At 38.2% G+C, this 15,267-nt stretch overlaps 1 protein-coding gene across 24 annotated transcripts in view; it reads left to right on the top strand.

The window, feature by feature from the left end:
- diaph2 (diaphanous-related formin 2) overlaps positions 1-15,267 on the top strand; it is a 474,147-nt gene that overhangs the window by 139,714 nt on the left and 319,166 nt on the right. For all 24 annotated transcript variants that reach the window (XM_077247876.1, XM_077247896.1, XM_077247898.1 and 21 more), the window contains one exon: positions 7,572-7,711. In XM_077247876.1, the coding sequence (XP_077103991.1) occupies positions 7,572-7,711 (140 nt within the window). The remainder of the gene's footprint in view (positions 1-7,571; positions 7,712-15,267) is intronic.

Here is a 15,267-nt window from a genome sequence, read left to right as displayed (position 1 = left end):
GTGCTTTTCCTCAAGAGTTTCTTTAGACCTGCACACAGACCATTCCCCCATGTTCTTTCCAGCCAACAGCAGAAACCCAATTACAGTGAACCAGTAGATGTGGCTGTCTGCATGATTAGTGTGGTCTGGTGTAATGTTGATATCATCCCAACGGATTGAGTTGGCCAGGGTCATTAAGCAGCATATTATGTCCTGTCTTTGGTTAGTGGTAAAGGTCAATGGATAGTGAAACCAGAAACTCTCTTTCTAGAGTGGGTTAGATTGAGGGTTCTGCTTGTTTTTGGGAAGGAAAGAAATCCAGACAGCACTTTCGCCCTTGCTTTTCATTATTTATTGTTTGTAGCAAACTTGATCTGTTCACAATACTCAGAATGCTTGTGATTCAGCATATTTCGCCATATACACACTAAATATTAGAGTGGTGTTTGTCCATGTAAACTTGCTGCCATGATGCTATAGGGTGTTGTGGATACCCAGGGCTGTTTCCAATGCCATGTGGTTGCTAAGGTGTTCTGGGTGGTGTTTAGGCCACTGCTATGATGTGTCAGTTTAAAAAAAAAATTGAACTTACAGATTGGTTTGATATTTAATACACTTATTTTACGCAGGCGTTATTTTAAAATCGAAAGCGAGGCTCTGGTGGGAAGAAAACCGGAAGTGTCGCCTTTAATCATAGGCATAGCCGTATTGTTATGTTTAATGTAGAAATTAGTTATTCTAAAAATGTACATACATTTCTTTCATACTTTAGACTATATACAGTGAAAATAATTTTTAATGTTTTTTTCAGAAAGTAAAAAAATAAGCAGGAACGAACTATATCTACATATCCTATATTGCAGCGGTTTTCAATAGGTGAGGCTCGCCAAAGAGCCACAGGGGAGGCGCGACACGCGAAGAAAAAATAACTCTGTATGCAGCTCTATTAATATCACAGGGCTTAAAGTATTCCGGCAACGCATGTGATACATGTTTGTCTATGATCACCCTCTTATTCACGCAAATGCTTTTAAACCAATCATTCCGACAAGACGAAAAGAGAACACGCTGTCAGTGAATGTCCTCCTGATACACACACACACACACACACACACACACACACACACACACACACACACACACACACACACACACACACACACACACACGCACGCGCACACACGCGCGCACACACACACACACACACACACACACACACACACACACACACACACAGAAAGACACGCGTCAGTATCGAGTTCTCTTTCACGCCTGAACGAACAATAACCCATACATGTATGCCAAAATGTCCGTTTTGTCGAGTATCCTCACAAGAACAGTATTAAATGAGTTAAATAAAATCTTAAATAGAAGTAAAGAGTAGGAAGAGAATGGGATGCGGCAGATCTTAAAGTTACAGCGGCACTCATTCTCTCTGTCAGTAAAGTTAACCTAAGAACAAAGGGAACAGAGAAAATTACTCACTGCTTTTGACTAAAGAACGCTTGTAGCTTTAATAAGGATTCATCTATATTTCATTTATAATTTATGCAGTGCGAACTGTTTTATAACTTTATTCAATTTCTATATATTTCATACCTGTGACGGGAAAGGAACAGGTAAATATGATATTTATTATGGGTTTAAGTGCTGATTGTTTTAAGTTTAAAATTTTTGGGGAAATCATTTTCATGGAGATATCAGTAGCTATATTAATATCAGTGATACTGGCATTTATTCATAAAAAAGATGCCAAAAAAAAAAATACAGACTCAGGACTTTAGCCCCCGATATCGGTAATTGTGTGTAAAGCGTCCATTAGCTTTAAAATGCATCGTTTCCTTGCCCCAAGTCAACGAAAGTCAGCATTAAGGATGAGACAGGACCCATCAAAAAACGTAGGAAATATGATCCTGAGTACTTAAAGTTATGTTACACCTGGTCGGGGTCTGAGGCTGCACCTCTGCCGCAGTGTGTGATCTGCAAGGAGGTGCTAGCAAATGATAGCATGAGACCATGCAAACTTCGGCGTCACATTGAAACTAACAACACAAATTTAGTGAACAAGCCAGTTGAGTTTTTTGAGAGGAAGCGTGATGATATGCAGTCACAAAAAAGCATAATACAGTTGTTTGGCATTATTAACATGAAGGCGACAGAAGCATCTTATCGTGTCACGTAGCGAAGGCAGGCAAACCCGATAACATCGGCGAAACATTGCTTCTCGTTGCATTACACATGTTAAGCATGTTTTGTTGACTTGTGGTTAGGCTTACTGATGTTCAGTGATTTTAAAAGTAGCCTCAATTAGGCCTGCATAAAGTTGGAAATGATTTGCTGTTGCAAAGAATAGTTTATGCATGCACTGTTAAAAAAGTTGTGGAAATAAAATGTCTTCAAATACAATATTTAAAAATATTTACATTTTATCAGCTTTTATTGAAACTCACCATTGCCTGCCTGGAACACACAAAAGATGGCATTTACTGCAGTGGCGTGTGTGGGTTAGGGCAGGCGGGCTGGATTTTGGGGAAGGGGGGGCTCGGCTGTCCTAACCCACTGTAATGGGAGGCTCACATTCACCCAATATGAAAACCCCTGCTACATTGGATATGAAGGCGAGACACTACAGGTGAATAGGGTAATTTTTTTAACTAGCAAATATTACCATGAAACTTTTGATTACCTAGATTAAGATGAGAAAAAATTGTATTACACGTTTTCTGTAATTTAATGTTTAAATATGCAAATGAGGCATTGTCTAATTAAATATGCACGAATTTGCATATATTTAAAAAAAAAAAACGAAATCTGAGTATTGGATAAAGCCAGGTTCAAAATTATTTTTTCATTGTGTTCACATATTAGATGGGGAAAAATTACAGAGGGATTTATGGATATCTACTTTTGTTATCCTGTAAATCAGAATATACTGCCAATAGCCTATAAAAAAAGATTTTCACCATGTTTTTTGGAATACAATGTTATATAAATAAGTCTAGGAATAATATATTTACAAATCCCTCTGTAAATGTCTTCATAATATAACTAGGTACAAGACTGGAAAGTTTGATGTATATAGGTGCTACTGAAGTGGAGGTTTCGGACTTGGAGTATGAGAGAAAAGTCATTTTGAGAAAACGGGCTTTAAAGATTTAGCACCAGCCAATGAGATTGCGCATTTAGAGTAAAATCCCCCGTTTTACTTTCACGATTGGTTGCTGATAAAAAGGAAATGACCTTATTTGGATCCGACAATATTGTACAGGTGAGAGAGAGCTTTCTAACGGTGATTGTGATGACAGAGTGCAGATCGCGATCGCGGAGCAGAGGTATGATTTATAACGACAACTTTTGATGAATTTATGAGAAATCTACAGACGCAAACAGACAAAGTGTAGTAAAATAAAGACCTAAATGTGTATTTCGGACTTTTTATCACCACAAGTCTGAAAGAAGACATGTAATTGAAGACAAATATCCCAAAATCTCAAAATTGACCAGTGAAAAAAAAAAAAAACGATGTTTTTGCCTGTCGTGTCTCGCCTTAACATCCAATAGTGTAAATCGCGGCAGCAGCTTCAGGTTGGTAGTCCAAGGCATTGTTGTTTATCTTTACTTCCGGGGTTCTTCCCATCGGAGCCTCGCTTTCGATTTCAAAATAACCGCTGCGTGAAATAAGCGTATTGTGCTGCGTTGTGTGTTTTCTTGTGATTGAATAAACACTGACGGGGAAAAAAGTTAAAATGACAAAAAATAACATTATACACATGAATTGGAGTGAAAATATAGAAATAAAAGCAATTATTACAATAAACATAATATATTATCAGGAAGTCAAAAGAAACCTAGGAAGTTATGTAGGCTCGTGACATCACAACAATTAAAGGGGAAAGCACTCATTTTGATCAGGCAGCCAAATCAGATAGATATATAAATGAACAATTTTGTGTGAATTCTACTTATACAATATTATATACAATATACATGTATTATGTTTATTTTATTATATTAATTATAAAATGTATTACATCTTTTAATATATAAAAGGTCTATTAAACTTCTCAGTGCAAGCCTGTTACATTTACCTTTGCCATCATCTCATGGTCACTTGAAGGTAATCCTTAAAAAAAATAAAAAAAATAATACCACTGTTAAATATAATCTTTGGCAAATCACAAAATAAATATACATTTATTTAAATTCACTTGTAGTATTTATAATGATTGATTTTAGTTTTTTAGTCATGTTTTCAGTTATTTACACAAAATAGTATAGAAAAAAAGCCCATTTATTTGTTATCAGTCATAAGAGGTCAAACAAACAAACAAAAAAACAAACCCGCCATAATTATAAAAAAGAAAATTGCATCCAGAATGAGTAATATACCAAAGTATATTACTTATTATTAAGAATTTGTGCAAATCCATCATAAAAAGTATAAGTACATGCTTTGCAGAATAGAAAGTTACAGATATCTTTTACCTTTCCAACCCAAGGATATTCTGAATATATAAAAATAGTGTATAGTTGCACAGTCGTCAGTTGGTTCCTCTCATAGTGAGCTCGAGATCGGCTCTGCCTGTGGTTTAGTGAATTTGAGGTAGCTGTCTGCAGCAGGTCTGGAAAGTGCCAGGGGCAAGTACAGTTACTAGAGACAGTAATGAGGGAAGTAATAACCTCTCTCGCACACACACCCCATTACTTCTATCAGGCAGGTATAAGCACACCAGTCATATCTGGTCTCTCGGTTTCCCTCATCTGAACTATAGAGGCAGATGAACTGAGTGATCTTTAGTTGGATCCAGATCAAGACAAATTCAAGCATGAGGACCTGCCTGAGAAGAAAGCTGAATCGCTTCAACCTGAGTGTCTCAGATGTGTTCTCTGATGGAGAGAAAGAGAGTGTAAAAATGGACTGATTTCGCATCAGTTTATTGAGTTAGTGAGTTAGATCTCACTTCTTTTAAAAAGGCATGCAAGCACTCTGCAGTGTACCGCTTCTTATTGAACATCTTATTCACACAAATGATGGTACCAGAATACACATGGTCAGTGCATATTCACAGCTGCCAGTTTAACATCAAGGTCACTTTTATTGCTACAACCCGTCATGTCGTTCTAAACCACCGCCCACGTTTAACCAACTCCTTTAAAAACCTAATACTAACACATGCTGATCGCACCTGAGTAAATCACTGCGCTGTCTGCCATGTTTACACATTCTGCAGACTCGACTCGATTGTCTCCCCATCGCAACCCCCTATTTGCTTATAGTAATGGCTCATTTATTTTCTTGTCGCTATATAAACCAGCGCTGCTGCCCGTGTCGGCGTTTCTTCACTACGCCTCAACAGAGCAGAAATGGGACTCTTCACAAAGATGCCCTGTTTATTCCTCCAAGACTGCCTATTAGTGCAGCTTGCCTGCTGGGGAAGCCACATCCTGGGACGACATTAAAGCACATTCGTACCAGGGAAGAAACCGCTAATGCTCGCTCCATACTACCCTACATACTCTGTCTGCATTAATTCATCCCTCCGTCTACACGGGTGACTTTGACAGCCCACCCTGCACTCCGTCGCCCTCTTCTTTTTCCTCTGCCTCGTTTGGCAGGTTGTTGTTTTCAGAACATACAGATGGAAAACATCAGCTTCAAAAGAAAAATAAGGATGTCTTAGATGGATGTCTTAGATAAGAGAGAACACAACTGTGAAAAATAAAAATGTATAAAAATAAAATAAACCTAAGTAAAATGACAAGAATAAGAACGATGTGCTGTATAAAAAAGTGGAAAGCAGAGTAGTGTGGCACGCTTTCAATTCTTTTGCCCAAGCGGTGCAGTGCAGGTAACAGATTGACAATCTTCACTCTGTCTGTTTAACACATGAGAGTAAAGAAAGTTGTCACAAAAAAACACGAGCTTGGTAGCTTGCACAGCAATTTATTTTTGTATGCACGGACGTCATAAATAAATCCACCTAGGCCTGGTTATATAGGTAGACGGGATGGCAAGACTTCCCATCTGTCACTTAATTGATTTGTTTTTAGTATTTGATCTGTTACCTGTTCATAATGTTTTATTTTATACACCTGTGTTTGTTTAAAGGCTCTTTTCTGAGTAAAGCAAACAGTTTAATCACAAAGTAAAGGATGTAAAAAAAAAAGTAGCATGTGTATGTTTACTGTCTGTATACCTCTCATCAGTGAGGGAGTGTGGGTAGAGCATGTATTACTGCATTGAATGAGAGAGTTTGTTTACACAAAATTGTCCTGTAAAAACAGCCACATACATGATGAGTGGATCAAAAACTTTTTGATAAGAATAACCTGTCATTCTCTTCTCATAATAATTTTGAGTAATGTCAACTACATAATAAATATAATAATCAATAAAAATTAATCTATTTTATTGTTTAATTAATTTTATAATTATTTGTTTATGTTTTTGTTTTAATGTTAACCAATTACTTTCGTTTCATTTACATATTGTTTCAGGTTATTGTATTGTGAATAGCAATTAAAGAGGTCACAGTACTATAAGGAATGCTTTGGATGTTTAGGAACAGATGTGTTCACTTACACTAATATCACTTGTAATCATTTTCAAATCAGGCTTTTCTTATTTCAGCTTACTGTAATTAATGTTTGATTGGATACTGATTCACAGCGTCTGCAGTTTTAAATCTCTTAATCAAAATATAATCAAAAAATGCCTTGCAGTGTCACAATTCATTTAGCTTATGTGCAAATTATATCCACTGGTCCATTTTTACCATGCTATGAGCACATTTCACAAATGCAGTTAATTCCAGTTAATTATTATGGGATGTTTTATAAGGCTAGTTTATAGTATTACAAGGCTAGTATTCTAAAGGAACTGTGTATGAACGTATATGAAGTGAACCATATTTAGTTCCCCAACATGACTGACAGCTCTATTCTGCTGCAATTGTGTGAACGTAGCCATTGAACGGCTGAAGCTCAACAAAAGGTTTCTCTCTATATCAGCTCCAAAATATAATATTTTAATAAGCACTTTTATGCTGTTGTTTTTATTTTGTGTGTGGGAGCTTTTCCCATTACTCTGTCTACTGTAGAATTAGCATGAGGCAGCTCCTGCTGACTAGTCTAGCTGGTAGCTCTGTGTCAGTCAGTGCTGTGGGTGGGCAGTCTGCTGATTTAGGGAGGAAGTGAGTCTGCAGTTATGGAGTGTTAGTAATCATTCTCACCTGCTGGAGACTGGGATACAGCTGGCAGCACAGGGGTGCAGCCTCATCCACAAATCAGGTGTTGGTAACTACTTCCCCCTCCTACTATTTTCTGCTTGTTGTCAGATGATGAGAATGGACTCACTTGAAACTTCCTATGCTTTTGCTCATTTAATGTCAGTATAAATATTACATTTTTTTCTCTTTTATAAGTCAAAGATTGCAAGTAGAACCAGAGAGATGGTTCGTTCTTAGTAAGCTCATGAACTCCAGTGATGATCAAGTCTAATACAGATGTTGTAATTAACGTGTGACAGGCCTAACAGGGTGTAAAGCACAGCGGCGCAGTGGCTGATCCCTTAATGTGTCTCGTTCCCACAGGGTGGACTGAGGAACAGCAAGCATGAGTCTACGCTATCGTCACAAGAGTACGTGCATGAGCTGCGCTCGGGCATCTCTGAAGACAAACTGCTCATCTGCCTGGAGTCCCTGCGCGTGTCCTTGACTAGCAACCCAGTCAGGTCAGTCAGTCATTCCTCCCACACTTACATTCCAGTCTCTACTTCCTCAACCAGATTCTGATGAGGAACCTGAGACATCAACACTCATTTTAGCCTCCTCCGACGACCCTCTCACTGTGAAATGAAAAGTTAAACCTAATTTTCCTGTCTGCATGTAACAATCTTGGATGATTTCTTTCAGGTTGCTAATTGGAAATCTGTCTATGGGTCTTTTAACCTTCTGTTCATATGGATCCCCAATTCTGGTTAAATGAGCATAGCCGATAGCATAGCTGGCTAAATGAGTGTATCCACCAGTCACTTTGAGCCTGGCCTTGTCATCTCCTCCTCTCTGTCTATTAAGCTCTAGTAGATAGGAAATCCTTTTTTTTAACACTTCAGACAGCCAGCCATTCTCTGAAACGTTAATAAGCACACCAACCACCACTACAAGACCAGACACATTTGGTTTCAAGTCCCTCCACCAAAGTGTGTATTTTATGCGTGTTTTTAATCTGCTCTGATCATTCCTAATGTCATACTTATAATATATATATATTTTTCTCAGCCTCCCATTATCTATTTCTGTGTAGCTTTTATTTAATTAAATTTGATTTAAAAAAAAAAAAAAAAAAAAAAAAAAAATATATATATATATATATATATATATATATATATATATATATATATATATATATATATATATATATATATATATATATAAGCCTCTCTCATTCACTCATAAGGCCCATCTCGGTTCCCCCAGCCTACTCTCCCACAAATTCTCACCTCCACTCTCGTGGATGTGATTTTCAAATTTAATTTGGTCCCAGTAGCGCAGAGGAACACTATGTGACAGCAGACTCTCTCAATTATTTACCAGAGCACTGTCTGAGAGATGGCTCTTAATGTGAATCAATGAGTGCAGCATATAAAGTGGTCTTCACACAATTGGCAGGCAGACGATCTCTTTAGATCCACCGTTGCGCAGTGGGAGAAGGACCCGAGTGGAACCGCCATTTGATCCGATGGCATTACCCACCGTGGCTCTTCTCAACAGATGGGTTTTGCACTGGAAAGCAATTAATAGACGCCCCTGCCCCTCTCCCCAGGTGGCAGTACAGTGCAGTGAGTCAAAGCAACACAAACACTGGAATGGTTTTGCTATTGTTTTCCTGTCACAGAACACATAATCTAGAATGTGAGTTGTAGAACACAATGCCTCAAGCTAATCTCTTGTTATTGCCCTAATTAAATGAAGGGATGGCAGCTCGTTCTGTTGTCTTTATCAGATCATCACAGTGCGGCACCGGGGCCCGTGCATCCAATTATTTACTCCGCCGTTAGTCATTAATCATGGGAAACGGATACAGAGCCTTGTTCTTCGAGAAGCCCACACTTCGTCCCCCCATGAGGACAGGTTGTTTGTAAAGATCAGACTTGCTGGCTGAAGACGAGTGGCATCAGCACATCCTCTTCGTAAAAGGTCAGTTTGCGCTGAGGGGCCGCCGAGGCCAGAACCACCCTCCGGGCATTTGCAAATGGCTGAACTTGTGAGTTCCCAGTCGGAAAGGGACACAGAGCGGTGTCTCACCCACCCAGTGAAGGTCAGGTCTTGCTCAGAGTGAAGCACCCTGGGGTGACGTGCTGCATTGAGATGCTCACCTTGCTGATGTCGTTCTCCTTTTACCTCAGTCAATCCATTTTTTCTTTTAGCAACACTGAGGGAATACTCAAGCTTCTCACCGGCTTGCTTACGTTACAATTATTATGAGTCAAGCTAATTATTTCAGATCCCAAATACAATATCCACCCGTGTGAAGAATACAGCATGGTAGTGTAATCTTTACAGTTTTCTGGGTTTATGTAGACAGGACAGGAACATAATGCACAGTTGTTTGTATAAGTGGACAGTTTTGTGTGCAGTTTTATTATTCGATTTGCAAGAGACCTCAAAGACGATTTTAGGTAGTGTGTTACTGTTACGATCTCTTCTGAATCGCAACAAAATAAGGGAGTCTCCACACACCACAGCCACCATTAATAAATGAATTATAAGACAGAGCCATATTAAAGATCAGTATAAATGGTAATCAGTGTGTCAGCAGATGTGTGCGAAGGTACTTATAAAAGACAACAGTCCAACCATTCCAAAGGAAATGGATCAAGGCGGCGGTGATCTCCCATGTTCCATCCCATCTCATGAGTTCTCCCATAGTCTCGTGACAGGAGACCCAAGGTACAGCGTAAACGAAAACAGCCCAATCTCTGCACAAGCTCAACCCCAAATGCTCTTATCTCTGTCCCAGTCTTTTATCGAGCGTCATGATTACATTCAGGTGTGTACCCACTCCCTTCAGCCAATCACCTGCAACTCAGAAAAAACGAGTTACCCACTGAAACCGTCACAGTTACAAACTGTAAAAGTATTTTCTTTGGATGAAGAAATCAAAGCTTCATCCCATGTGCTTCATCCCACACAGATGAGAGAAAGTTAAGGTGTCTGCTTGAAGTTTAATTCCTGTGAGACCAAACTCATTTCTTCCGAAACTATTCGTCTTTTTTTCCTTTTTTTTTCCGAACTGGACTATGTGTAAGTTTGAAATGTTTGGACATAAAGCCAAAGTACATGATGAATGATACATAATTAATGGGATGAAAATGACTCCAAGTTCCTTCACTTTGCCATTGTGCAATTACTTATGTGTCAAATCTTTGTCCTTTGCAAGAAATATGTTTGCAAGAAATATGCAAGAGTGTGAATTCCTTTTAAGTCATGATTCCTGCAGCATGTTCTGTTCTATAATAATCAAACAGTGCACTCAGGGTGCAGAAACTGGACTGATAACGGTTTACTCATGGAGGTAAAAGGGTTGGCTTTGCACATGTCTATTTAAATGAGTTTTACATGTAATGAAATATTAATAATTCCAGCCTGTTGCTTTGCAAGTATATTGAATAGCTGTTATAATCTCTAAAATTCTGACATTTCTTTCATTGACAATTAGAACTTAAAGAAAAATTCTGGATTCAATACAAGTTCATATCAATCGACAACATTTGTGGCATACAGTTATTTAAAAATACAGTTGATTACAAAAACTTCCACGTAGTCCCACTCATTTTCTTAAAAAATAAAATAAAAAAAAAATGTAGGTTACAGTGAGGCACTTACAATGGAAGTGAATGGGACCAAATTAGTTAACATTGCAATACTCTGTTTCTTTATTATAGCCACAAGACAATATGCATTCTTGTGACTAACAGTGACTTTAGAAAAAAAAAAAAAACTGGTCACCATGACCACGTAATGGCATACTTAAGTAAATGTAAGTGCCTTTTATAAATTATTATTTTAAGCTTCACATTTATGCTTCTAAATCATCTAAAAAGGAAAAGCCAAAATGATTTAATAAGCCTTATTACAGATGTATCAAATCCTGTCAACTTAGCCTAATTTGTACTGAACTTAGAATATCAGCTTTTTTTTAATAATGCTTAATTTTAGACAGTTTAGTCAAGGATATTTTGTACATTCAGAAAATATATTTTTTATTTTGCACAATCAGAAAATAAGTGAGTAAGAAGATTTGAGCTACTGTCATTGTTTCTTAATCTCCTATGATTGGTTGACCTGTGTTTATGTAATAGTTTAATTGTCTGGGCTGAGCACCTGTTTTGCTGCCCAGGTGGCTTCTGGGCTGGAGAAGACTCCCGTTTCCCAGTAGTCCCTCACAGGTGTGGAGCTCCCAGCCTCACACATCCATACACAGATGGCTGCGCTTGGGGCGGATACAGCGTCTTCCTTCTACATTTCATGCTTTCTTCCCCCTGCCTATTTTTTTTTAATTTTTCTCTCAATCCTCCTCTGCTCATTTTGGTAGAGTAAAATCACTTCTTCATCTTCTGGCTTTTTCTCACTATCCATCATTCTCTCACACTTGGAGTCTTGTTTCATTAACTCTGAATTCTCGAACTTGCCAAAATGCAGACTAACAGATAATCATTGGGTCTTATTTCCTCATTTATGGAGAGTTAATATGCACTGTAACTAATGGTAGCCATTTTCTCTTGCCTCTCTCATGCTTTCGTTCTCTCTGTTTTTATTTCTTTCTGATGCAGCTGTACAAACAGTGCCACGGGGCGTGCAATGTAGTGCAGAAACAATAATACAATGCAAGAAGTAATCCAGAACTTTCTTAACACCCACTCATGCATAAAACCCTCCAGCTTTGTCATCCATTTCAACAGCTCTGATGGCTCTTACGCTTCCGCACTTAGACTAGCAGTGAGAGATCTCCAGTGGTGTACCTACTGCGCTGATTCTTCATCAATGCACCACCAATAGTAATTCAAGTTTCGCTTGCGACATGGCCCCATTGCACTCTTCTGAATGTCTGAAGGGCTTCACTTTTCACTTTCTGGTGCTAAGCCCTCAGTTTACACTCTGCTTTTACACTCCACTTTAAATCCTTGCTGTGACTTCCATATTGAATCCGCAGGCTCAAAGATATGTGGAGGAGAAAATCAGACAAACCTGAACTTGGCTCCAACTTTTCATTATGTCCAAATCTTCATGGTGGAGCTGGATGCTTTTTCCCCAGAGGTTTTTTTTTTAGTAGTAGCACTTATTTATTTATTTTGCTGTGTAGGGTTTGAATGTAAGCTAGCCGTGTGTTGTAGTTAGCAGTGTGGGACATGAGCCTGAGGAAGCAGAGATGTGTATTGGAGTGAAGATGTGCTGACTCTACCAGCCGCCCCATAGAGCCTGAGAATCCATCATTCTGCCTATGCGGCCATCCTTTGCCGAGCACCCATGGACACATGTGCGGGAGGTAATGGGCTTATTAGTGCCTTTGAAGATTTGATACTCCTTAACAGGAATCCGTTCAGCCTCAGATCCTGAAGGCTATAGCCCTACTCAAGGCTTTGAACGGTAGACTATGAAACAATCACAGTCCAGGTGTCACAAAGTGTGTTCTTTTAAGCACCAGTCTACTTAGAAGTGCACATCCATCTGTATTGCTACTTTGTATGATGGCAATCTATTGCTCAATGGTCACACATCTGTCCTTATTATGCTATGCCATAATACTAGAGTGCGGATCGGGCCGAATTTTTTTGTCCGAGCCCGGCCCGCGTCCGACAGAGCAGTAACCGAACCCGACCCCAGCCCGACAGGCATAAAGATATTTATGTCCGAGCCCGACCCGAGACCGACAGTTAAAATCCCATTTTTTTCCCTCATACTAATGACACGTGCGTTTGTTTGTGTGGAAAGCCTGCTTTTATTAAGCAACTGTAGGAAGACATTCGGAAATGTCAGCAGGATGAGTGCATCAGCGTGCACGGAGAAACAAGCACACTTAACGCAGGCGCGCATGCACGTGTTTCGTTGTCACGGCTACATAAACAAATTTCCGCACACAGGATCACAGATGTTATGGTAATATTTTACATGTATTTGAATCACAAAAACGAACATTTGCATCACGTGAAAGCATCAGGCACATTGGCTACCAACATAATAAGCTGTTTTAAATTTAAAATGTTCAATGCCATATCGTGCTGATGTGACCGAGCCCGACCCGAACCCGAACATAATTTCTAAATATCTGTCCGAACCCGGCCCGGCCCGTCGGGCTCGGGTCGGGTCGGGTATTCAACCTCTACATAATACACTGCGGCAACATATATACAGTAATGGCTGACTAAAGTTTGAAAATGCCCTAGGCAAAGTGGAGTTTTGGGCAATATCAGCATGAATCTTTACTATTTTGTGATGACTGCATTGATAAGGGACAACACAAATGCAAACATATTTTATTAAATAATAATAATTAAAAAAGGATTTGAAACCACCACTAAACTGTTCTAATTGGTCTGTTGTGCACTAACCTTAATTAGTTATTCAATTATTGCTATTTTAGTATTATTTATATCCTTTTGTAGTATTTATTAATATTTTGGCTGTTGCATTTATTTTTATATTTTCAGTTTTCATTTTAATTTTAGTTTCAGTTTTACTCTTACAGTATGTGCTTTTGTCATTTTCTTTTAGTTTTTAATTGCTATTTCTTTCAGTTTTAGTTTTATTGCTTCAACTTTGTTATTTGCCAAGGAAACATGTCTAAGGGAACATTATTACTGGTCTCAATCGCAAGTTACTTTAATGCAGTTACACCAAAATAATAATAATAATACTTTTGTTGTCCAAAACCTCATTTTGCCAAGGGCACTTTAAACTTTTGGAGGGCAGAAAAGACAGAAAAGTTGGGTGAGAGACCACTGCACCACAGCTCTGACCAATTTATTTTTATTCAATAGCAAAATTGCTGATTCAAAAATAGTTATCGATACTGAGTCGAGTCTCTCGTGTCAAAAAGTGTCTTTTCTAAGTCACTTTTGAGTAGGGATGTGTATCATCAAGGTTTTAACGGTATTACTACTCTTACCGATACTGCTTATTGATCCGGTACTTTAACGCTATTCTACTTCGGTACTTTAACGCTATCGGTTCTTTTTGGTGTTTTTTTTGTAATGAAAATTATTTTTTTGTAACGGGTAATAATTAACATTTGCTTTATATTTTGAAATGTAAAATATCTATAGCAAAAGAAAAAGCAATGCTTTAACAAAACCAATAAAATATCTATTTGTTATGCAGCAGTGTGCAGGCTTTTTTGTTTTATATACATGGGATAGGACACGATAAGCAAAAACAAGTACAAACACATGGTCAAAAAAAGAATACAATTAAACAAAGATACACATTATATACACAGTGCTTTAATTTCAGGAAGGTCTACTGAAATTACTTTTCAGGTAAGCCCATGTCTGTCTGAAAAGAAATCTAATTTAGTAATCACATGTAAAATAACACTGCATAGTTTATCATAGATAGATTAATGCCTTATTAAAGTTTAAGTTATTCATTGAAGAGCTGTGAGTGATTTTCTCTGCTTTTGTTGTTTGATTCGCATAAATGGCTCAATCGTCAGCAGGTTTATTCGACTGCTGCCCCTTTAAAGGGATAGTTCACCCAAAAATGCAAATTCTGTCAGTATTTACTCACCCTCATGTTGTTCCAACCCCGTAAGACCTTTGTTCATCTTCGGAACACAAATTAACATATTTTTGATTAAATCTGAGAGCTGGATCACTCCTCCATAGGCTTCTAAGGGATTGAAACTTGCCAGCCCCGAAAAGTTATTAAATACATCATTAAAATAGTCCAAGTGACTACAGTGGCTCAATCTTAAAGGGTTAGTTCACCCAAAAATGAAAATGATGTCATTAATTACTCACCCTCATGTCGCTCCAAGCCCGTAAGACCTCCGTTCATCTTCAGAACACAGTTTAAGATATTTTAGATTTAGTCCGAGAGGTTTCTGTCCCTCCATTGAAAATGTATGAATGGTATACTGTCCTTGTCCAGAAAGAAAATAAAGACATCATCAAAGTAGTCCATGTGACATCAGTGGGTTATTTAGAATGTTTTGAAGCATCGGAAATACATTTTGGTCCAAAAATAACAAAAACTAGGACTTTATTCAGCATTGTATTGTCTTCCGGTT

This window comes from Siphateles boraxobius, unplaced genomic scaffold (genome assembly GCF_051911475.1).
Source record: "Siphateles boraxobius isolate OS27281-9 unplaced genomic scaffold, OSU_SipBor_1 3, whole genome shotgun sequence".
Lineage (NCBI taxonomy): Eukaryota > Metazoa > Chordata > Actinopteri > Cypriniformes > Leuciscidae > Siphateles > Siphateles boraxobius.
This window is presented reverse-complemented; position numbering and strand designations above follow the sequence as displayed.